The sequence below is a fragment of the Brienomyrus brachyistius genome, chromosome 16, assembly GCF_023856365.1.
Source record: "Brienomyrus brachyistius isolate T26 chromosome 16, BBRACH_0.4, whole genome shotgun sequence".
Taxonomy (NCBI): Eukaryota; Metazoa; Chordata; class Actinopteri; order Osteoglossiformes; family Mormyridae; genus Brienomyrus; species Brienomyrus brachyistius.
Window position 1 is genome coordinate 24,094,773 of NC_064548.1, and position 24,463 is coordinate 24,119,235.

At 43.6% G+C, this 24,463-nt stretch overlaps 2 protein-coding genes and 3 non-coding genes across 7 annotated transcripts; 3 read left to right on the forward strand and 2 right to left on the reverse strand.

The window, feature by feature from the left end:
- Positions 1–671: 671 nt before the first annotated feature.
- On the reverse strand, positions 672–9,925 carry LOC125710227 (activin receptor type-1C-like). Of its 3 annotated transcripts, XM_048979756.1 has the most exons (8): positions 6,445–9,925; positions 5,945–6,313; positions 5,611–5,844; positions 5,157–5,324; positions 4,769–4,925; positions 4,138–4,262; positions 2,590–2,720; positions 672–2,165 (listed from the first exon to the last, which is right to left on the reverse strand). In XM_048979756.1, the coding sequence occupies exons 2-8, from the start codon at positions 6,114–6,116 to the stop codon at positions 2,046–2,048; spliced, it is 1,107 nt and encodes a 368-aa protein (XP_048835713.1). In that variant the 5' UTR covers positions 6,117–6,313; positions 6,445–9,925; the 3' UTR covers positions 672–2,045. The 3 variants fall into 3 exon arrangements, with proteins under 3 accessions (XP_048835713.1, XP_048835714.1, XP_048835712.1); XM_048979757.1 differs by having other exon boundaries at positions 5,611–5,841; positions 5,945–9,925; XM_048979755.1 differs by having other exon boundaries at positions 5,945–9,925.
- Positions 9,926–11,366: 1,441 nt separating this feature from the next.
- trnag-gcc (transfer RNA glycine (anticodon GCC)) lies at positions 11,367–11,437 on the forward strand. Its single transcript has one exon. It is a non-coding gene; the product is annotated as a tRNA-Gly (tRNA).
- Positions 11,438–11,927: 490 nt separating this feature from the next.
- trnag-gcc (transfer RNA glycine (anticodon GCC)) lies at positions 11,928–11,998 on the forward strand. The gene has a single exon. It is a non-coding gene; the product is annotated as a tRNA-Gly (tRNA).
- A 1,349-nt stretch (positions 11,999–13,347) lies between these two features.
- Positions 13,348–13,418, forward strand: trnag-ccc (transfer RNA glycine (anticodon CCC)). The gene has a single exon. It is a non-coding gene; the product is annotated as a tRNA-Gly (tRNA).
- On the reverse strand, positions 13,350–23,285 carry LOC125710231 (activin receptor type-1C-like). Its single transcript, XM_048979762.1, has 2 exons — positions 22,994–23,285; positions 13,350–13,856 (listed from the first exon to the last, which is right to left on the reverse strand). The coding sequence occupies exons 1-2, from the start codon at positions 23,061–23,063 to the stop codon at positions 13,600–13,602; spliced, it is 327 nt and encodes a 108-aa protein (XP_048835719.1). The 5' UTR covers positions 23,064–23,285; the 3' UTR covers positions 13,350–13,599.
- Positions 23,286–24,463: the final 1,178 nt, after the last annotated feature.

Consider the following 24,463-nt stretch of genomic DNA (forward strand, 5'->3'; position numbering starts at 1 on the left):
ACAGAAGATGGATGTGCAAATAGCATTTTCACCCAAACGGTAGGCGGTGCATCTACACCCCCGGTACAGGTGGATCATGCGCCTATCCTCGTTTCAAAAGGGCTCATCTAGTCGGGTTGTGGTAAAACTGGAGGGTTTCCCAGAAGGCACAGGGGCAGGAGACACCCTGGAGGGATGCCAGTCTATCCCAGGGCACATACTAACATATACTCTGGGAAACTTAGAGACACCACTTCACCTGAACAGAACCGGACATGCAGACTCGAAACAGATAGCCAAGCCTTAAAGGTGTGAGGTCACATTGTTACCCACTGGGCCACCATGCCTTTATGCTGCCCTCTGTCCAGATCACAATGTCCTCAAAATCTTACAACTGTATACATGCAGACCAGTGTTTTTCAACCCAGTCCTCAAGGAATTTCAGAGGGTCCACGTTTTTGTTCCCTCCCAGCTTTCTACTAGGTGGGAGCAAAAATGTGAACTGTCTGGCAGGGCGCTTGGAGGGAGCAAAAATGTGAACTGTGGGAGTCTCCAAGGACCGGGTTGGGAAACACTGATTATCCAGGAAGCAGTGTAATGGTCACTGTCTGAGCAAGAATGATTTGCATGCGATGTGAAAAAAAACTGCGACACTGTTAACACTGGAGAGTACAGTTTAATGCAATCACGTCACCACTGACATCACCATGAGCTTCGTCAACCAGCAGCTTCCACAAACAAAAAAAACACATAAACATCTTCATACAAGTATGTCCAATGAGACGTTACATACAAACTATGCACTGAAAATAATAATACAATTTCTTTACTTACAACACAAGCAACAAAAAACAAAGGACATAAGAATTTTTATATAAAATATAAATATTTCTGCTATTTACACTTGACATTGGCCTTTTAAAAATATGTACAGAATGAGGTGTTTGCTTAATGGCGTGGTTTGATAAATCCCGCAGTCCGAGTCACAGAGCTGCAGGCAATTCCTGAGGAGAGATCTGAGAACCGGTGATACATGCTGCTTCACCTTCCTCTTCCTCCTGATGATGCTCATGAGGCATATAGACCTGAGTTTAACTGAGTTTCTTAGCTTTTCTGCAACTGGTTACCTATAGCAGCGATAATGTAAGCAATTAAAATCTAATAACCCTTGTTGCATTAATTGGTTTATAGCAGTGTTTCTCAATCCAGTCCTTGTGGACCCACAGACAGGCCACGTTTTTGTCCTGGTAAGGAGCTGACAGGGAGGAAAAACATGGACCGTCTAGCAGGAAGCTGGGAGGGAGCAAAAATGTAAACTGGTATTGGGACCCCAAGGAGCAGGTTGGGGAATCACTGGTTTATACGGTAGGACGGCTAGACGGAGAGAGCTGCAAGAGGACATCAAGTGTCCTTCCTTATGTGAAACGTCCGTTAAGCTGAAATAAGTTGATCTAGCTAAAGACCTTTTTTTAGCTGGTTAAGTGGATTTTTCTCTGGCTTCTCTTAAGCTCCTCCTATCACATTCTCGATTGCCTGTGGTCCACCAGCACATTGTCCTACAAATGTTCAGTAGCACTGAAAACAGACCAACTTTTCCTACACAAGGAGAGGAAAATGTTTTGTCTGGTATGGAGACTAAAGTAATGGGTCCCCTTGAGATATGCGTGATAAACGGACAAGACCCCTGTGTGGTATGTAATTCTGCATGACAGCCCTGTGATGTGATCCTCATTAACTCTTATGTTATGTTTATAGCACCAATGTGAGTTACTGGCCAGCTTCAAGTCTGGGCGCTTCAGCGTTTATGAGGTAACATGAAAACCTGCCCATAATCAGTATGTAAGCAGGACGTCTCACCTGAGGAGGTCAACTTCTGTGTCAGCTTTAGATTGCTGGCTGCTTGGTATAACGTCTGACGGATTTTTTTTTTTTTTTAACCTGATGTACTCTCATGCAGAGTGACGTACATTGACCAGCACAGCAAGAAGACAACATGGCCGATAGGCTGGAGAATAGTGTCCTGCTTGGAGGGGCCAGTTGCCTTGGTGCAGCAGCGGCTCAGCTAATCAGTTGGTCTTGACGACGGTCACCTGCGTGATGGTCTTCTTAACTCGCAAGGCGGTGAGTCGGGCAGCGGGGTTGGCATTCCAGCACTCCCTCATCGTCCTTCCCAGGATCCTCAGTGCCTGCATCAACGCAGAGACGTATATTTTCATTCTTGTAGTCGGCTGAAGGACTATTTTTAAAATGACCTACAAATCGGCAGGATTTTGGAACGGATAAGCAGCAGGACCGTATACAGCGTAGAGAGATTACATGAACACCACCAGCACCAGCATGAATGACAACTTGTGATGTTTTATCCGGGTCATGTGACCTCTTTTCAGGCTCTTCATACCACAATTATCCCAGGTTTAGTGTGATACTATCCAAACTTGCAGCCCAAATTTCATCTTAAAACTTTAATTACCTTAGCTAAAAGCAACTGATTAGGAACAATCCATCCTTATTAAACAGCTTTGCCATTATTTAGAAATGCCCCCCCCCCATGTAATTTGCGATCCTTATTCTTCTGCCTCATAGCCATTGGTTAAGAATGATCCTCCTTACCTCCCAGTTGTGCCACTGGTTTGGAATACTGGGCCTGGCTTGTTGGTCACAGACAACCTTCCTCATTTCCTCTACTGAAGGATCTGATCCCGCCATGTCATAGTAAGGCAACTGGTAATCTTCACAGCTCCCTACAGATGACAGAAGAAGCATCAGCAACTACAAATGTACATTATATGGACAAAAGTATTGGGACACCTGACCTTTACACCCACAGGAACTTTTATTACATCCCATTCTAAATCCATAGGCATCAGTATGGCGTTCGTCCCCCCTTTCCTGCTGTAACAGCTGCCACTCTTCTGGGAAGGTTCTCCACAAGATGTTGGAGTGTGTCTGTGGGAATTTTTGTCCATTCATCCAGAAGAGCATTTCTGAGGTCAGGCACTGATGTTGGACGTCAAGACCTGGCACGCAGTCGCCGATCTTGTTCATCCTGAAGGTGTTTGATGGGGTTGAGGTGATAGATCTGTGCGGGACAGTCAAGTTCTTCCAACCATGTCTTAATGGACCTTGTTTTGTGAAATGGAGCCCAGTCATGTTGGAACAGAAAAGAAACTTCTCCAAACCGTTCCCCCCAAGTTGGAAGCATATAATTGTCCAAAATGTCTTCCAAAAGGACTTCCCTTCACTAGGATTAAGGGCCCAACCCCTGAAAAACTACCCCATGCCATTATCCCTCCTCCACCAAACTATACAGCTGGCACAGTGCAGTCAGGCAGGTAACGTTCTCCTGGCATCTGCCAAACCCAAACTCATCCATCTGACTGCCAGACAGAGAAGTGTGATTCGTCACTCTGCAGAACATATCTCCACTGCTCCTGAGTCCGGTGACAGGGTGCCTTACACCAGTCCATCTGATTGGCATTGCGCTTGGTGATGTGAGGCTTGCATGCAGCTGCTCAGCCATGGATGCCCATTCCATTAAGCTCCCGAAACACAGTTTTTGTGCTGTGGTTAATGTTATAGGAAGTTTGGAACTCTGCAGCTCAACAGGACGTTGGCAACTCTTACACACTATGTGCCTCCGCACTCCGCGACCTTGTTCCGTTACTTTATGTGATCTGCCACTTCAAGAGTGAGTTTCTGTTGTTCCGAAACACTTCCACTTTTCAATAATACCACTTACAGCTGACTGTGGAATATCTAGCAGGGAAGAAATTTCAGAAACTGACTTATTGGAAAGGACTGCATGGCTGGTGCTGGATTTTATACAGCTGTGGCAGTGGGGCTGAATGAAACACCTGACTTCAATGATTCCAGTTCAATGTGTCCCAATACTTTTGTCCATATAGTGTAGTATGAAGCATTTCGTTCCATCAAAATTCATAGGAGCCAAATATACTCATGCTAATATAATACATGCCTACGTGCCAACTTTCCATGTACTTCAAAAGGCTGCTCAAAGCCCAGCAATAAAATTCTACCCACAAGTTGCACCAAATACCAAACCACACATCACCACATAACACAACCTTAAGAATCAGTTCTCTTACTACAGTGCCACCATCAGGCATACTTGTGCATTGCTGAACCCAGCGAACGTACCGCCCAGAGAACACCTCCGGACCAGCTCCCAGAACACCAGGCCAAGGGAGTAAATATCTGCCCGCTTGTAGGACTCAAAGTTGCTCACGTTGATCGAGTCGTCCAGGATCTCTGGAGCCATGTACCTGCAGTGAATCTCGTCAGTGTTTAGACATACACACTTTTCCAAAACAAGTAAATGAGGAGGCCACTATTCTATTTATACGCTTTTTCTAAGGAAATCCATCAAATATGACTTAAAATACTCAATGGTCATAGGTACTGACTTAAGAGCATCTCTATAGTGGAGAGGATCACCGGGTATTCATGAAATTCTTTATTGCTGTCACAGGCAATGAGATTTACTTTATAACTGTTTGAAGAGAGGGTGACTTTGTGATGGGTAATATATAGGTGTATATAGATGTATAATATAATAGATGTAGGTTAAGAGGGAAAACAGGTGTCATGCGCTGTACCACCATCCACAGAGATAGGTCAAATATTTGCAGAATCATCTTGGACACATTTAGTGTGAATGGCTATAGTAACCTAGACAATAAATCTGAATAAAAACCATATTTGAAGAATGCATTATAGGTCAGCTAGCTCAAACGTTCATGCGGCCATTTTCAGGTAAGGCGAGTCCCACCTTTTGGTTCCCACTCTGTGATTGGATGGAATGTCAATGGTGTTGGCGATGGAGTCGTGCTTCACTGCCAGGCCCAGATCAGCGATGACCGCGCTGCCGTTTTTCTTCACCAGGATGTTCTTGGTCTTTAAGTCTCTGTGAGCGATGGCGGGTTTTCCTGCCAAACAGATAGTGGCCCAGGTTTTACCAGAACTTTACCTTGGCGTCGTCCAAATGCACTTTGAGAAAAGTTCACACTCGGCCTTGGTCGTCCTAAGAGCATAAGCTGCCCCTAGAGAGCACCTTTCCAGCTTCACCATCTTACTTTATTGAAAAGAGGGACAAGTTACATCAAATTGATGTGGAAGAGTGATAGACTGTACACCAGGGTGACCTTTGAATTGCTCACCCTGAGTGCCAATGATCTCCATGTGCAGGTGAGCCAGCCCGCTGGCTACAGAGAGAGCCAGGACAAGTGTGGCCTCCATGGAGACCGTGTGCCTGTTCAGGTAGTCGAACAAGGAGCCGTGCTCATGGTACTCTGACACCAGCCACAGCTGGGTCCACGACCCGTTATCTGCAACGAGAATGACAGACCGTTTACAGCCTCTGCACGTTTGGATCCGGATTAGAAAAAAGAGAACTAGCAAATGAAATATGGTGTCGGTAAATGCAGACATTTTGTTGGAAGTTGGTTCAACGTGAATGGATTAAGCGTACGCAAACTCACCGCAAAAGGCCCAGAGATATCTCAGCATAGGTGATGCACATCATTTTAAAATCCATTTACTCTTAGAATAGGACTTTGGTTCTGTAAACTTGGCAATAAAGTCTACAGGAGTAAAAGTGAGTGTGATTCGAACCTTTGTTGTCGGCTGCTATGAAGCCCAGGATGTTCTCGTGCCTCAGCATGACTGTCTGATAGATCTCCACCTCTCGAAACCAGGACCACTCGTCCCGGGATGAGAACATCTTGACGGCCACATCCTGCCCATTCCATACGCCCCGCCACACCTCACCAAAGCTGCCCTTCCCAATGATCTCCTGGAGGATAATACTTCTAGCAATAGTCCTCTGGACCAACAACGGAAGTCCTGCTAAAGGAGAAAGAGGCACTATGTTGGTCTTTTTTTTCCATGTTGGTCTGGCTTTGAATGTGGATGATGGTTGTAAATATAGGGCAACATGGCATCATACCTGATCCAGATCCTGAGGAGTTGAGATTGTAGATAAGGTCCCTGAGACACATTTTGGGGGCCATGAGGTTCTGATCATCCAGCGGCTCCTCCAAATCGGGATTTTGGGCCTTGCAGCGGGCACAGCGATATCCCTGAGCCATACACAAACCCAGCAGGATAGCTACAAACATCAAAATGGAGGACACTAGGACCACTGCGGCCACCTCCAGTCTGTGCCAGCTGGACTCACCTTGCAGTTGTTCTGCAGAAAGAGAAAAGCACAGGAAACTGCTGCGATTTTCACAGCCCTTTTTAAATACACCAGTACTTCATCCACAACTGGTGCTGTGACAAGGCATCACATGCAAAACATCTGCCCTCTAGTGGTCTATCAAAAAAACAGGAAGTACAAATTATTTGAGTTCTGGTTTAACTATTTATCCATTATACTTATATATCAACACAATAAAATACAATATGTTGAAATATTTTGGTCTGCAGAAAAGTCATGAACTTAACTAGAATGTGATATTAACCAGAAAGACACTTAGTTGAGCATGTCGAGGTTTGAAATGTCCTCCCTGTTAGCAAACAGGCAAAGGAATTGTCCCAGGAATGGTCTGTCATCTCCTCCACTTCTGAGAGAGCTGCACCACCCGCGATCTCTACGTCTGTAGTACAGAGGCCATTGTTCAATCAGAGGCAGCTAGGTTTTCCACTCATTTTAATGATATTTTGATCCTCACCGTCCACCATAATGTATACTTGAAGTATGAAAGCAAGCGAGAACCTTGAGTTGATGTGAATTTAAACATTACAATACAGATGGACATTCAGATAAATACACCCTTTTATCAGCCAGAAAACTGGTGTAGTGGGTGAGGTGAACAGGTTCCATGGACAGCGACCTCGCCCTGAAGGTCACTGAAACACATGAGGTTATAGTGGACATCAGGGAGCAGTTCGGAATATCAGAGGATGGTGTGATAGAACCACAGCTCATGCCAGGAAGGCCGTACAGGGGGTCGTGAAGTCTGCTCAGAAGATCACAGGGCACAAGGCAGGGGACACCCTGGGTGGTTCAGTCTATTATCCAGGACCCCCAGCCACAAACTCTTCACCCCCCTGCAGTTTGGTATGAGGTTTCACAGCATCAGGACACTGACTAGCAGATCCAGGAATAGGTTCCTTGCCCGGATTGTTTGCATTTCCAATGACCACATTTCCCTCGACAGTCACATCCATGAAACCACTATATCAGCATACAAAACTCACAGAAACTTGCCTAATTCAGTAAAAATCTCGAAAATGTATTGGTTTTATAACAAAAATCATTATTATTATTATTCGTTTACAAAAATATATGAATCACATTACAAACATTCAGTAGTTTTAAATAGAATATTCATTTCAAGTATAGTAATAAATTGAAACCCAAATTATAGTTCTAAAGGAAAAAGTTAATTGACAAGCAGTCTTATCGTAGTGCGTTTTAATTAGTAGCACCTCTGCAATAACATAAAATATCAAACATTTGTTTTTAATATCCCTTTGAGAGCCAAATCAACCAATCACAATTAAGACCAAAAAGGCAAAAAAAAACTGTCAGTCAAAAAAATACACATTTATTACAAATAAAATATATGTGCAGAAGATATTAAACGTTGCTTGTCAATGGACTTCTATTATGAAACCAATAAATCTGCAACATTTTTGCAGAATTAAGTAAAACGTTCTGTGAGCTTCTGTATATCAGCATAATTATCTAGTTTTTGCACTCTGTCAGACCTCTGCACTATTTTGCACTGCCTGTAGTCTCTTTGTAACCCAAGTGTGGCCGGACGAGCAAACATTCCAATGCATCCATTTAACATGGCCAATAAACTTCTTGACTCTTGGTAAGCTTGCCTGTAACATGCAACCAATATTTTAATGCAATATGTGAGCAATATCGTTAATTTGGCTCGAGCCATAAGAGTCATGATCATTGTTTTAAATAGCTCCATGTCAGGCCGTTTAGTAAACAAAACTTGCATGATTTTTCTCTCCCAGAAAATGTTATCCTTTGATGATTTTAGGTGGCCAGTAAATTGCAGTTACAGTGGGCTGGAGGAAATGTTGGTTATTTTTTCTAGTGGTTTTAGCAAGGATCTGGTTGCCCTCTGTGGCACCACAACATTGGCCTGCTGCAGGAACCACCATGTACCCATGCAGCCATTCAGTGAGAGATTCCAACTTACGCGCCTAGCTGCTGCAAACAGGATGGAAAGAATCCTAAAAGGCATCCAGGAAGATACTGCAAAATCCAGCAAGACTGGAGCATGCACTGTACTCTCTGCACTTGATTATGCATTTTAATTAATTTCTGGGGACAGCGGCTTGAGAGAGCTCTGGGTTCAGACTGGCTCCCAGCTCAGCCTGTGCAACGCTGACATCTTGCATGTGTTTCCTGTTTGTGCTCCTGTTTCCTAACCCCTTTGATTTTATTATCCATCAGTGTGTGAATGTGTGGGCATGCAAGTGTGCTGTGCAATGGACAGGTGCATCGTCAGATGTGCACAAAGGTCTATATAGTGCGTCCAAGTAAGCGGTAACTGAAAGAGAGTGAAAGTCATTCCTATATTCGACTGAGTCATTCCTGCCTGTCAAACAGCCAAGTTACCGATTACCAAGAACGACCTTTAACGTGAAACTGTTATTTTCTGTTAAACTAATCTTCACTTCAGAATGCCGCTAAGAAAATAGTATTCAGTCCAGCTAATTCATATTTATGTGCTGAGTTTTGAGTAGTCCCTGCAGTTGAGAGAAATAAAGAGTGTGAACTACACTCATCACCCAACGACCCACCTCAGGAATGAGAACCTGAGTGCAGCGGGTCATATCTCAGCACCACACTAGTTTGAGAGGAACACAACAGTGTGAAGTTTTTTCTGGTGGCTGGAGTGCCGATCCTGCCACCAACCCCCAAATTTTCCCAGAAAGTTGGAGAACCTGCTTACAGGGCCGGATGTAGATTAACACCATACCCAGGATGGAGCAATTGCACATTAAGGGCCTTGCATCCTGTCATTCACAAGATTTGAACCAGCAAACTTCCAACTACCAGCACAGATCCCTAACCTCATAGCCACTACTCCACCCCTACTCTAGAACAGAATGATTTTTTATTTTGGATTTATTAAGTACAGCTATTATATAATACAATGTACCAGTCAGAAGTCTGGACACACCAGATTTTAATGCATCTATCTGTTTTAGCTATGTGATTTTCTTAAATTTTACTCATCAAATTGGCTCCCTATTGCTTTGATGATAGCACTGCAAACTCTTTCAACCAGCTTCCAGATGTAGCCTCCTGGAAAGCTTCTCCAACAGTCCTGAAGGAGTTTCCACAGGTTCTGGGTACAAGTCGGCTACCTTGCTCTTACTCTTCCATCCAACTCATCCCAAAGCAGCTCTATTGGGTTTAGGTCGGGGGATTGTGGGGGCCGGGTCATCTGTCACAGCACTCCATCTCTTTCCATGTTCACAGGATAATAGAGCACTTACACAACCTTGAAGCATGCTAAAGGTCGCAATCTTGTTGAAAAACAAATGGTTTTCTGTAGGTGTGTCTAAACTTTTGACGGGTACTGTATTTTTATTTCAGCCATCCACCTTCCATAACAGCTCAGGTAGTACAGGGTCTAAGTGCACCTGGATCCAGTGTCCAGAAGCACAGGGCAAGAAAAAAAACATGCATTAAATAGTACAAGCTTACTAAAACTCAGAGAGAATCAAAAATCTTAGGTACAATCTGAAATTACTTTGTTTCTTAGGGATGTACTCTGAGTAAATTTCGACTGACTGTAGACACCGTTACGGCCCCTATACAAAAACATTCAAATTTAAAAACAACTATTAAATTGCCTTTTCTGAGCAACATGGCATCATGGTTTTCTGAACTTCATACAGCATTGCCTTTAGCACATCCTGCTGGTGAGTCCCGGCATTGCCAAGTTAGCGCCATTAACACGCTTACCTTAAGATTAAGGTGGACTTAGTTGATCCCAGGAGGAAACTTCTGGTATACAAAGCTGCGAGAATTTAGTGCACAGACGAACATACATATGGTGCCAAAGAGACAATGCGCAAAGACAGTACAGATAGTGCAAACAATTTCAAGTTTTACTTGACCAAAAATTGTCTGGAAATAGCCTTGGACCTTGCATTTCAGAAGGTATGAAACTTGTTTATGCATTATGGGAAAGTAATAACTTCATTGCATTTTAGTGCATCCTGTATTTCATAAATATTCTTAACAGAATATCTTTATTATCGTCGAGCATGTGCTACGAAACTCCGAAAAAACCGATTTTCATGCGCAGGTGCTACTGGTAACGAGACGAACAGGCCTAGCGGTTAATGTTACAATGTCTGAGTATTTGATTACAAATTCCGTCCAAACTATTGTTTAAACTGAACCTCCAGCTCTTTTCGCAAATTCCATCAGTATTGGGGTTTTATGCTGTAAATAGTAAGTATTGTGAGCGTGTGCTGCCTGCCGTGGGATGCGTGTAATTCCGTAAGCCTGAGTATGAGAGTCGCGTAAATGGCTTTTATGTTTGTGCGATGGAAAAGAACAAAAACAGCAACTTCCATTTTTAAAGCGAGAGCAGTTTTAAATGACTCCCGCAATCGCCACAATACAGGAAAGGGATGGATGGATGGACTGGAGGTTAAATTCCGGGTGGTAAACGGGGACTTCAAACGGGCCCTGAAAACTGACCCGGTCTCAGGGCTGCCAACTTAAATCAGCTGGCTGGAGCGATTTTATGCCGAATCACGTTTGCTCACACATTCACACACATTTTATATATATAAAAATGTGTGTGAGCCCGTCTTATTACCTTGTAAATAGTTTGTAGGGTTTGCAGACTACCCTAACACTTTCGGTGTAGCTAATGTGAGGTTTATAATGGAATAATATAGATTTGCTGTAAGATCTCTTGCGATCAGCGCGAGTCTGAACGTGCGAGTATTACGTAAGATGCGTAAGAGTTGGCAGCCTTGCGGGTTAGATTTAAATTTAGAATGTGGTATTTTGATATCAAATAAAGAGACACAAACAAATTCAAGTTAGTATTTAGCGGTTTTTGACATATGATCAATTTTGATCAACGATTTTTTTGCAGATTATAAAGGTGATTCGCCGGATAAGCTGTAAGACCAACTTACCAATGGTAAGTTCAAACTTCTGGTTTCCTTTATGCATATCTTTTTCTATGCATATCTTAATAAATTAATGCCTGTTTAATTAATAAAATATATAAGGTTTTTACTGGAAAAGTAAGATGTTTCATTTGCCTTTAATAAATACAACCTCACAAGTTATGACGGTGATAGTGAATGTACGCCACCCAATGATGTCATCGTCCATGGTCACATGACTATATATCTTCGCATTGGTGGTTCAGTGGTAGAATTCTCGCCTGCCACGCGGGAGGCCCGGGTTCGATTCCCGGCCAATGCAATGACATTTTGCATTTCAAGAATTTCCTCCTGGGATCATTAAAGTGTACTTTAAAGTGTATTTATCACTAATCATGAAACTGCTGCCTTAGCCAGTCATTAAGGTTACGTTGTGTGATTAGCGTGTTTCACAAAACGAATGCACACGCGCGTTACCATTCTGCGGAGAGAGCACCCGGGATAATCCATAATCTCTTATCCAAAATCAATTTTGATCAACACTTTTTTGCAGATTATAAAGGTGATTCGCTGGACAAGCTGTAAGACCAACACAATGGTAAGCTCAAACTTCTGCTTTCCTTTTTGTCACACCTCTATGCACATCTTAATAAGTTAATGCCTGTTTAATAAAATTCCAGTAAAAACCTTATCCAAAGTAAGGTGTTTAATTTGCCTTTAGTAAATACAACCTCCCAGGTTATGAGGGTGATGGTGAGTCTACACCCCCTCCAATGATGTCATCTTCCATGGTCACAAGATCCTATATCTTCGCATTGGTGGTTCAGTGGTAGAATTCTCGCCTGCCACGCGGGAGGCCCGGGTTCGATTCCCGGCCAATGCATTGATGTTTTGCATTTCAAGAATTTCCTCCTGGAATCATTAGAGTGTATTTTACCACTAATCATGAAAATGCTGCCTTAGCCAATCTTTAAGTTTATGTTGTCTAATAACCGTGTTTCACAAAATGAAATGCCTGTTTAATTACAGTTCCAGTAAAAACCTTATTAAAAGTAAGGTGTTTAGTTTGCCTATAATAAATACAACCTCCCAGTAGTGCTGGGCAGTATACGGGTTCATACCGAAAACCGTTTTTATTATTGTTTTGATATGAATTTTTCATATACCGCACTACCAGTTTAAATAGCCTACACAACGTTCGGAAAGTGGCACAGCTGGAAGCTGTTTAAAGAGGGACCTTTTTTCACTGATGCACCGCTAAAAATGTACGCACAAGATTAGAAATGGAAGATATAGCTGACACTGGAGTTGAAAATAAGGAGACACTGGGGTTGTAAAGAATCAATTCTCAGATACTAATCGATATTAAAAATTATTATCTGATTAGATACTCATTTTCACCATTTTCGATACCAACAGTGCGGTTTTCGCCTCATTCGCCGCACTTCACACAGCACCCCTACAGCGCAAGCACGCGTGCAGGCACGCACACACACACACACACACTCGCGCAGCCCCTCCCCTCCTCTCAATAGCCATGGAACACACTCACGCTGGTTAACACACACATACCGAGTTGGCCGAACATGAAACCAATATAACTTTGAAAAATACCGTGATATAAATTTTTGGTCATACCACCCAGCTCTACCTCCTAGGTTATGACACTGATAGAGAGTCTATGCCCCCCAACGATGTCATCTTCCGTTGTCACATGACTTCACATTGGTGGTTCAGTGGTAGAATTCTCACCTCTTATGCGGGAGACTCGAGTTCGATTCTTGGCCAATGCAATGACATTTTGCATTTCAAGAATTTCCTCCTGGGATCATTAAAGTGTACTTTACAGTGTATTTTACCACTAATCATGAAACCGCTGCCTTAGCCAATAATTAAGGTTACGTTGTGTGATTAGCATGTTTCACAAAACGAATGCTCATGCGCGTTACCTTTCAGCGGAGAAAGCACCTGGGATAATCCATAATCTCTTATCCAAAATCAATTTTGATCAACACTTTTTTGCAGATTATAAAGGTGATTCGCTGGACAAGCTGTAAGACCAACACAATGGTAAGCTCAAACTTCTGGATTCCTTTTTGACACACCTCTATGCATATCTTAATAAGTTAATGCCTGTTTAATTAATAAAATTCCAGTAAAAACCATTTCCAAAGTAAGGTGTTTAGTTTGCCTTTAGTAAATACTTCCAGGGTCACATGACTGTACATCTTCGCATTGGTGGTTCAGTGGTAGAATTCTCACCTCCCACGCGGGAGACCCGGGTTCGATTCCCGGCCAATGCAATGACGTTTTGCATTTCAAGATCATTAACCCTTTGGGTGCGTCGTCGTCACAAGCGCGATCATCACAATACACCAGCACACTCCAGGCTATTTATAAACCAGCCAAATCACCGACGCTCAACAGCTGCCCTTGGCTGACCTGGTGATGTCACTGGATCCACGGATCATGTGTGAGCTGCAGTCACCTGAGCTGAACCTGCACGCTACCTGGCTGCAGGCGCAGTGTCTGGTTGTTGCAGAAGTCGGTGAAGCAGCAGCTCCTCTTGGACACGTTGTAGGAGCCATGGCAGAAGAGCTGGCCCTTCAGTTCTAGCGGGGACAGGCAGGATTTGACGACCTCCTCCCGGCCGTCCACGAGCGTCACCGAGTTCCAGCAGGCCCCGCCCACCCCGGTCTCACACATGTGGTTGGCGCACAGCTCACACAAGCATTTCAGGCCTGGGAGGATGGAGGGAGACACATACAGAAACAGGAAATACCTTCTTTTAAAGGTGTCATTGGGTATACATGCAGTTAGTGCACGCTTGTCCACTAACCCTGTACCATCCATCCATCTTAGTAAGTGTGAATCCAGCACAGAGTCACGGGGAACCTGAAACCCGCGCAGTACGGGACACCCTGGGTGGGACACCAGTCCTCCATAGTGCAGACACACATCTTTGTGGGGACTCTCCATTCATTTCTATGGGAAAAACCCTAATACCAATGATGACAACCTTAACCCCCACCCAGCCCTAACCTTAACCATACATGACCAAACAACATACAAAACTGTTGGTAGCTTTTTGATTGCAGTCACTGAGTTTCATAAAATTGAGTTTCCCATTGTGGGGACCGAAATAAATGTTTATTATGTTTTTATCACATTATGGGGACATTTGGCCCCCACAATATAATACATACATGACCCACCCACACACACACAATCGCAATCATGCACTTGGTTATTCAGTGACATGATTTTGGACTGTAAGAGTACCAAGTGGAAACCGATAGCAAAAATAATTTTGCATTTTAAAGATCAGCCTCTGAGATCCAAGATGAACATCTAGAAGCTGTGTGACACCACTTGCTTAATGTAGAATTCTGCTTATGTTGTGATGTGAGGCCAGTGGGGACAAGTCCTTAGACCTAGACCACCTTCAGACAGGCAAACCAGCCAGTTCGTGTCCTTAGACCTAGATCACCTTCAGACAGACAAACCGGCCAGTTCGTGTCCTTAGACCTAGACCACCTTCAGACAGGCAAACCGGCCAGTTCGTGTCCTTAGACCTAGACCACCTTCAGACAGACAAACCGGCCAGTTCGTGTCCTTAGACCTAGATCACCTTCAGACAGGCAAACCGGCCAGTTCGTGTCCTTAGACCTAGACCACCTTCAGACAGGCAAACCGGCCAGTTCGTGTCCTTAGACCTAGACCACCTTCAGACAGGCAAACCGGCCAGTTCGTGTCCTTAGACCTAGATCACCTTCAGACAGGCAAACCGGCCAGTTCGTGTCCTTAGAGCTACATCACCTTCAAAAAGACAAACGGGCAAATTCAGGTCCATAGAGCTACTCCACCTTCCCTTCAAAGACAAACAACCAAGTTCTTCTTAACAATTTACGCCAAATGACCTCCATAGCCCTAGCAGACCCATCAGTCATTGCTTGTCTCTGTACCCTTGATAATGTGTTTCCCCAGACGTCCAGTCAGGAGGCCGCCAGCATAGAGCCATGAGGTGGAGATTAACAGCAGGGTCGGCGTCGCTCTTCGGAAGCCCTGACCACGGGGCGTACTCGCCTCCATGACACACAGCCAGGAATAGCCAAGAGGGGTGAGGACACTGCTAATCTCTTCAACCACATTCTCCCAGATGGCTCTATGCCACTAGCCACTGTCTCACCGTGTCCTAAATGGGAATTCTGCTGTTATGTAATGCCGCCCCCACATTCCAGAGTGCCATAAAGCTGCTTAGCTCCCCAAACACTCTTGCCCCTTTAAGCACACTGAAGCCAACACTGTGGGATCGAATTTAACGTAGCTTGTCCTCATCCTTCGTTTGGGGTTAGACAGCAGTGTCTGTTTTGTCAGCGATTCCCTCAGAACTCAAACAAAAGGGTGGCAATGAACCTGTCAATGACCTATATACTGTATCCCAAGGCGGGGTCACAGGTAGTGGGGCACCAATGTGCAAATTTTACCGATACTGCCCAATATTGCCGATACTGGTAACCTCTGAGGCACCTGCTGAAGCCGAGGGGGTTGTTGGTTGTGAAGCTTTCCAAGCCTGCCAGGGTAAATTAGCAAAATGTCTTCACATTGTTTTTTTTTTTGTCTCAGCGGAAAACAAAAGATAGATTACGTAATTTTCACAAATAGAGCTACACCACAGGGGCAACGTGTAGCTCAGTGGGCAAAGCCTCTGTGCCTGTGATCAGAAGGTCACTGGTTCAGGCCCAGCCTTGGCCTACCTGCAGGTCCTTGAGCAAGGCCCTTAACCCCCAGCCCCCCTGGGTGCTGCACTGGGTGGCTGCCCTTCACAACCAGCTTGCTCTCACCTAAAGAGAGCAAGTTGGGGGAGGCGTAAAGAGCGTTTCCCCGCAGGGACCAATAAAGTATACTACCATTAGATGAATCACAGCAATCAATCAGTGTGCATTTATGGTCTTTAATTCTAATTAATCCATACATACATTTTCTGTGACCATTTGTTCAAAGAGAGTCTGGAGTCTATCAGCACAAGGCAGGGAACAACCCAGGATGGGGCACCAGCCCATCGGAGGGCACGAGGCAGGGAACAACCCAGGATGGGGCACCAACCCATCACAGGGCACAAGGCAGGGAACAACCCAGGATGGGGCACCAACCCATCAGAGGGCACGAGGCAGGGAACAACCCAGGATGGGGCACCAACCCATAGCAGGACACAAGGCAGGGAACAACCCAGGATGGGGCACCAACCCATCACAGGGCACAAGGCAGGGAACAACCCAGGATGGGGCACCAACCCATAGCAGGACACACTCACACCTATGGGCAAACCTCATTAACCTCAGCATGGTTTTCTTTGGAATGTGGGGGGGGGGGAATTGGAGTCCCCAGAGGAAACCCCACAACAGAACATGCAGACTCCACACATGGCAGAGACCCAAACCCTGGTCCCAGAGGTATGAGGCAACAGCACTAACCACCATAGCACCCCATTCTTGTTATTTAAAATTTCAGATGCAGAACACAATGTAAGATTAACGGCAACTGTAAAAGGAGCAGTAACAGTGAGGACCAGGCCCTGTAGTCAGTGGTTTAATATTAAAATGATTTACTGATGTAATGCACTTGTAGCCCTATTTAAATAATTGGCAGTTAACACACTTGAATACCAAGAGACAAATGAATCTAAATTAATGAAAAAAAAATTGTGACTGTATGATGTATATGTTTACATTTCTTTGCCACTGCAACCGTGTGTTTAACACACACAATGCACAGCTTGGAGTGCTTAACTACACATTTGGCCTCTAGCAGGGTTGGGGAATGTGCGACCGCCAAGGCAGCCTGATCCACCCCATAAGGGAAACCCAAATATAAAAATATAGTTACTTTTTTCATGCAATAAAAGAAAATAGCATAAAATAGTAGGGCTGTGTATTGGCAAGAATCTGGCAATACGATATACAACCTCGTTTCTAAAAAAGTTGGGACGCTGTGTAAAATGGAAATTAAAACAATGCAATGATTTACAATCATATTTAACTGAAAATAGAACAACATGTGAAATGTGCCCTTGAGAGGTAAAGTGGGCTATTCCACATTTTTGACCCCTACCCCCTTTTTATTGAATATTTTCAATTGGATACGTTGTTATTATCTAAGTCATACCTCTGTGCTACCTATAATATATATCAATTGTAGGGTATAGGCACACTGATTTAAAAAAAAATAAATCTACTTTGGAGCTCATTTTCTCAAAACTTTGTTTTTGTGGGATAGCCCACTTTACCTCCCAGTAGAGGTAACCCTAACCCTAACCCTAACCCAGTTGAGGCTGAAATGCCTGCAACGCGCCTCAAAACTGAGACGGGCAGCAAAAGTTGTGCGATTCTAAAACAAAACACCTGGTTGAATATCTCAACTAATTAGGTTATTTGGTAGCAGGTCAGTAAGATAACTGTGCAGTAAAGATGGCGAGAGACACAGGACTTACGATTCAATGTATTATGATATACTGAGATACTGTGAGCAAGGCGATATATTGCCATTTATAAAATATAAGTTTAGGAGACCCGTCATACAATAAAGAACACGCCACTACATACAATCAGAAGTGGGAGACACATTAGCATTTATCGAAATTCCTATAAAAACCAACACCATATCACTACTTTGGTAGTACACTACATTTGCTTATATTGTGTATATATATGTACAAAAGTGTTTGCCAAAACAAGCCAGTCTAAATTAAATGTGCATTAAATTAAATGACTGCCATGACCACCGGGACAAAGGTCTTGGGGGGCAGACATGGTGGAGAAACAAAAGGAGGTTTGAACTTGAAGAACAAAGACTGGAAGTAATGGGGCAATAGGGATCAAAACGGGAGGACTGGGCACAGGAAACAAAACAGGCACTTAAATACATAGACTAACGCAGGGCAAAAAGCATCAGGTGTGGCCCTTCAGGGCCATGTGAGGAAGGAGAGAGGAAGGTCAGGCAGACTTGCTGGGCAGGACGTGATCAGAGGTCCCACCCCTTGGCCTGTCTGACATTAGTGAGTTTCATCAGAATCCAACAAGCCAATAGATAACAAGCTAAGAAAACAATCACATCTATAGGGTCTTAGTTAACAGTGCTCTGTTGAGTGGGGCATTCTGCATACACATCTTAGAGATCTGTCAATCAGTATATGCAAACATTGTCAGTAGCAGGGAAATTCTTACAGTGAGCTCTGAAACAAGTCGTCCCTCCAAGTAAACAGCCCAAAAGCGATGTCATACCATGGCCATGATGGTTGTTAGTAAACCGCAAGAAAGCCTTCAACCAAAGGCCGCCCTAAAAAAGCTGGGGAACAGACACATCGGAGCAACCCTGCAGAAACTCATGGCAGCAGAGCGCGTATTTCATTGGCTCTTGCGGAAAGTCGATTTGACGTGCCAAGCACGGGCAGTGCCACCGAACTAAAGAGCAGAAACTCCAGAGATGAGATTCACAATACGGGAACAAAAAGATGCCAAAAATTAATCGAAGAAACAGTAGGAATTACAACGTGTGAACAAAAGTATTACTGACACTCCTAGGTGGTTCCACTGTAATGAATCGCCGTCAGAGGAAACACTGGCTACATTTTGGGCTACAATTTGAAAATGACTGACTTGCAGTGCTTGAAATACCATCGGATCTCTGCTGTTGTATCCCAACTATCAAATTATATTGCATAATGGGTTGCAACCTTTACCACTAATGAAGGAAAAGACATGCCATTTTGGTAACTGAATTACCTCAGAAATGTAACAAAAAAAATCATAATATTGTACAACAGAAACCTCCGAATTGCTGACGGATATAAACAGCTGAGATATTCCGAGTCTATAATGAACCCTATGAACCGAAGGGTTTTCTATCACTTCTCACGCTTATGAACACTTTCAGTTTAAACTCACACGTAACGGAATTACAGACTGGTAATGGAATTACATGCCGAGAAACTAAGTGATATCAGGGAAGCCACACAGCATTCTTGGTAGTTAAAAACCACCTGAAATTACAGTGCCTGTAACTAAGCCCAAGAAACAACCAACACTCTGAAGACACTCCGAAGATTAATAATAGAAGATAATTAGTTAGTTCAAGTGATTATTACTGAAACCGAATACAAACTCAAACAAATTAGATGAAGGCAGTTCTGCTTCACTGTAGATTCCTAGTTTCTGATTCTTAAACACAACGTTCGTGGTCCAGTTCTAAAGGATTTTGAAATATACAGGTATAGTCAAAAAATAAATGAGTACAAGTGGTTGGTAACAGAAGTACAGTAATCTTTCCTTTTTGCCTGCGTTCAAAAATTAGGCTTGTTTTTACTTCCATCATATTTCTAATGTCATGTCACCACCTACGTTGCATTTCTCAGCAGACCGGCCATCGGAGAAGTTTGGGAGTTTTCCTGCTAGGCCAGTCTTTTGAAGACCACAGCATGACATAGCCTTTATACCAGGGGTGCCCAAGCTGTCCGTTGAGCTTGGCATGTTCCAGGTTGATCATAGGAGATGATTAATGGATAATGCTGTATTTCATCATTTGTGGCCAACAGGTTGATTGCGATTTGGCAGTATATACCAAAGGGACCCCCCCCACCTCAGTCAGCTGCCAAACATACCAAAGGGAACCTCCACACCCACCCCCAAAATTCCTGACCTGCTTCTAGTTGTTAGTCCACCCCTGGCTGCCAGCTTTGTTTTTACCCTACGTGTTACCATACACCCTACATGATACCATACACCCTACGTGTTACCATACACCCTGCGTGATACCATACACCCTACGTGATACCATACACCCTACGTGATACCATACACCCTGCGTGATACCATACACCCTACGTGATACCATACACCCTACGTGTTACCATACACCCTGCGTGATACCATACACCCTACGTGATACCATACACCCTACGTGTTACCATACACCCTGCGTGATACCATACACCCTGCGTGATACCATACACCCTACGTGTTACCATACACCCTGCGTGATACCATACATCCTGCGTGATACCATACATCCTGCGTGATACCATACACCCTGCGTGATACCATACACCCTACGTGTTTTCCATACACCCTACGTGTTACCATACACCCTGCGTGATACCATACACCCTGCGTGATACCATACACCCTGCGTGTTACCATACACCCTACGTGTTACCATACACCCTGCATGATACCATACATCCTGTGTGATACCATACACCCTACGTGTTACCATACACCCTGCGTGATACCATACACCCTACGTGTTTTCCATACACCCTACGTGTTACCATACACCCTGCGTGATACCATACACCCTGCGTGATACCATACACCCTGCGTGATACCATACCTACAGTCCAGAACAACTTTGTTGAACAACAATGTTGAAAAATATTGCTTTATAATAAAATGTTTTAGAAATGTCCAATGTGTGTATACTGTTAATACACTGGCCAGCCTCAGACCCATGACCTTAGCGACGTAAAGCCACACTGTGACCCCCTGCTCCACCAGGCGCTTCATTTGCATTTATATTATTATTCTTAATTGTAACAGTTGCAGTAGTGGGATAAAGTTCTGGGAACGTCAGGAAAACTGGACACTTTGAATGTCTCCATACCTCATTAATTATAACTCAGTAAACATTGCAAAAAATCGTTAGCGAGGTATACTTTAAAGTAGATTATGATACTGCACTGAAATGAAAAATTAAATGGTTCTTGATCCTTGTACATTTGATATCATTCATTATTAACATACTATGGCAAGGTGACAAGAAACCCATTCCTTCATACCTGATCCAGCAAAACCCTGGGTCTACCAGCAAATTAACTAGCAAGAACTCCCAAAAACTAATGCTGCAGCGCTGCATTTGCATGCAGGTGCTTAGCATGCACCTACTAGTGCACACACCTTCCAGGTCTTCAGGTGTTAATATGACCATCACTTTTATCAGTGTGGTTTCTTAAGATTACACTGGTTTGGGAAATAAACTGACATCCTCTAATCTGCAATTTTTCGTGGAATAAAATTTATGGAAAGCAAATAAGGAAACAGTTTTCTTGGATGTTACTGAACAGAATTTTGTCCTTAGTCCTGGGTCTCACAGCTGCCACACCTCTTTCAAGGTCAAATGATACCATCAATTAGCTATAATGAACCAAAACAACTAAAAACTGATCTGAAAAGTCAAAAGAAAACAGACTTGTGTACGGACTGTAGCTGCATCGCCGCATTTTCTCCAAGGTGGGGTACGGTTGACAAGGCATTTGGGTTTGAAGGAAAAGAATCTCAAGGGATTCTACCATCAGTTGAAGAGTAAGCAGATACGCAGACATTTCTTTGTTTTGGTAATGGAATTACCATCAAAAATGGTGAATTTCTGTGTGCCTGTATAAAATCAATCAACGCGCTTAAAATGAATGCATGTAAGGAAACTTCAGGCTCTGAGCATGAAATTAAACCCATTCAACGTGCATTTTCAGGATTTATTAGTATGTGACGCTGAGAGAAAACCTGTACAAAGAAAATCTCTGTGCAAGCAGAACATGCTCATATTTCATAGTTACGGAAATATCTAATGCATGGTGTTTTTTCCACACTGCGTTTTTCAGCAGTATTAGTTTTGAGTTCCCAGTGCCTTAAACCCAAATTGTTATAGGTTTTCTACTATAGATTTGCCCCAGTAGAGGTCACTGTCACATTAAGGTCATCGGGAAGCGTCCTTTAAATCCTTCCTCTTCCATTCAACCCCCATAACTAGTCATAGCCGACGATTAAAAATGGCTGGGGAAACTGGATTTCTAAATTTCAAGGTAGAAGAAACTTTTAAAGATGAATATCTTGTAAATTAAGTTGGAGTCAAGTACGTACTGGGAGGTCCCGTGTCTTTAAGGCTCCCAACCCTAACGAGGAAAGTTTGCATGTATAATATTAGGAGTTTTATCTGCTGTTACAGACACAAAAGCAGCGCATCGCATTAAGACAGCGGAGTGCTATTTTAATTGAACGCGTGCAGCACACCGCAAATCAGATTAATAATCTTATAAATCCTGGAAACATTACGCTAAGTCAGAAAAACCAGAAACCGCAGCCGAACCGAAACAAACTCGATGGAAACACGCTGAATTATTTCCGCAACAACATGCATCCACTACACGGAGGGCTTGGTTACTCATATAGAGTACTAACCAACTGATGTTAACAGGGCAGAACCACAAACTACGACACAGTAAAGCCTGAGATAGGAAATATAAATAGACACATGGCCATTATAAAACGATTTTCAGCTCAAGATGTCCATGTGCACTGTTTGGGAAGGACCACTATGTCAATATTCATTGGATGAACTATTATTCCATAATTATTTATAAATGCATGCTGATTTGAGTCATTGTAAATCTATACTGGGTGTTTTACCTACTATTATATTTGAGAGCAGCGTAACATTAATTTGTATAACATCTGTATGCAAGTTAGGACCTTTGCAAATCAACTGTGGCTCCTTCGTGCTACAGCAACTCTAGCCTGTCATTCAGTTGTATTGCATGTGTATTTCTGGTTGTCCAGGTTTACATCAGATCAGTCACATACAGTATTGGCATTCTCCACCTTTGTGCCCCATTATGTCTGGAATAGATGGATGGAATGATACTACTATAATTATTAATAGTAATAATATAATTATTAGCTTATTAAGTGACTAGCAGCCGCTTTTCCCGGCCGATTGTAACAACCCCAAGGCAGTCCCCGTTGATTCGGTCCAAGCCGATTTTGTTTTCCCAAGTGATGCATTCACATAAAAAAATACATTCCCGGCCCAGTGAGGTTGCGCAACCTACCTGCGCAGATGTGCGAGAGCGACACGGCGATCAGCCCTGTGACTGCGGTAGCGCGCCTCGAACGGACCATGGCAGGAAGCTCATCTACTCATCTATGGAAGCGCTGCGTTGTATCCGCACTTAAATGCGGCATAGGATGCCTTTGAAACGAAAAAAATATCTTTCACCCCCCCTTCTCTCGCATTACTCTACGGGAAAAAGAAGCAGGGAGATGAACATGCAAAGAGGATGCATGGCCCGCCCCCCAACGGGGCTGACCGACGAGCACTAAAGAGGATTAACCTGCTCATCCTTCGCGCACAGCACAGATGACCGCGTACTCCTGGGTGATATTTTGACCGACTTTCCTGGACTTGTTACTAAGAACTATTCTGAGTAGCAGAGGTGCAGAAAACCTGCCAAAAAACACGAATGTCGAGTTTTTCCGCTTCGTTTTCACATTGTCAGGTGTGTGAACTCTGTCGGATTACGGATCCTGATCATTCACGTGAATCCTAGCGTCATGCCGAAGGATCCATACAAACCTAAAATCACGGAAATTCTAATTAGAGTGAGACGCTCTTGGGTCTACGTTTTTAATAAGTAAATTAGCGATCTTGTGGTGACTTGTGCTTAGAAAGTAAGTTTCACCAAGTTGAGCCAGTAATTGTCATACCAATCTACTGTTTGAAAAATATGAACGTCTGCTTATAATGTGAACCACACATGATAAATTATTCAAAATCCCCTCCCCCAACTAACTTGGTTTAGTTAAAAGCTCTGCCTAGCTGCAAAAGGTTCCGGTTATTGTAGATAAAAAAATATATAAAATAAAAAAATATTTTTTTGCCAGTTTAAAAATAAAAACATCTAGGCCGAAAGTGAAGTAACATTCAGGAGCACATTACGTTTTAGTGTTAGCTGTTAAGTTTATTATTAAAATTCCCCTCCACCTGGGTACTGGGCTTCGGTTAAGTCTACTATTTCTACTTTTCTTTGGGATGGCAAGAGACCCTCCGTCAGACACTCTACCCTAATCCGTGACCGGTTGGATGGAGGCGTCTCTCTACCGGACTTCGAAATTTACCACCTTGCTTTTACTCTAAGGCCAGTTTGGAGCTGGATCAGTCCTCCCCAGCATCCCCCTGCCTGGCTTCCTATCGAAGCAGAATATGTTCTCCCCCATCGTCTAGCCTCGCTTCCTTTCCTCCCTGTTAAATTCAAATCCATCTCTGCCTCAGTCGGTCCGATTATCTGTCAGGCCCTTCGCACATGGAGAAGGGTTGAGAAATTGTTGGGCCCCTTCCCAAAATGGCACCCCAGTGTTCCGTTGCTCCATAATCCTGTCCTGAACATTGGAGGCCGCCCCATCTCTTCCTCGCCCTGGTCTCAGTCAGGTATCTCCACCCTGGGTGATATTTTTGATAGCTCGGGTCTCAAATTGTTCCAGTCTCTTAAGGTCACATTTAATCTTCCCTCTTCTTCATATTT

Excerpts from the sequence above, each read along its gene's own strand:
- LOC125710231 (XM_048979762.1), bottom strand. The coding sequence starts at position 23,063 with ATGGTCCGTTCGAGGCGCGCTACCGCAGTCACAGGGCTGATCGCCGTG. Across the intron at positions 13,857-22,993 it reads GCTCTCGCACATCTGCGCAG|GCCTGAAATGCTTGTGTGAG; the intron begins GTAGGTTGCGCA and ends CCATCCTCCCAG.
- LOC125710227 (XM_048979756.1), bottom strand. The coding sequence starts at position 6,116 with ATGTTTGTAGCTATCCTGCTGGGTTTGTGTATGGCTCAGGGATATCGC. Across the intron at positions 4,263-4,768 it reads CACAGAGTGGGAACCAAAAG|GTACATGGCTCCAGAGATCC; the intron begins GTGGGACTCGCC and ends GATTCACTGCAG. Across the intron at positions 2,166-2,589 it reads ACCAGTGGCACAACTGGGAG|GCACTGAGGATCCTGGGAAG; the intron begins GTAAGGAGGATC and ends GCGTTGATGCAG.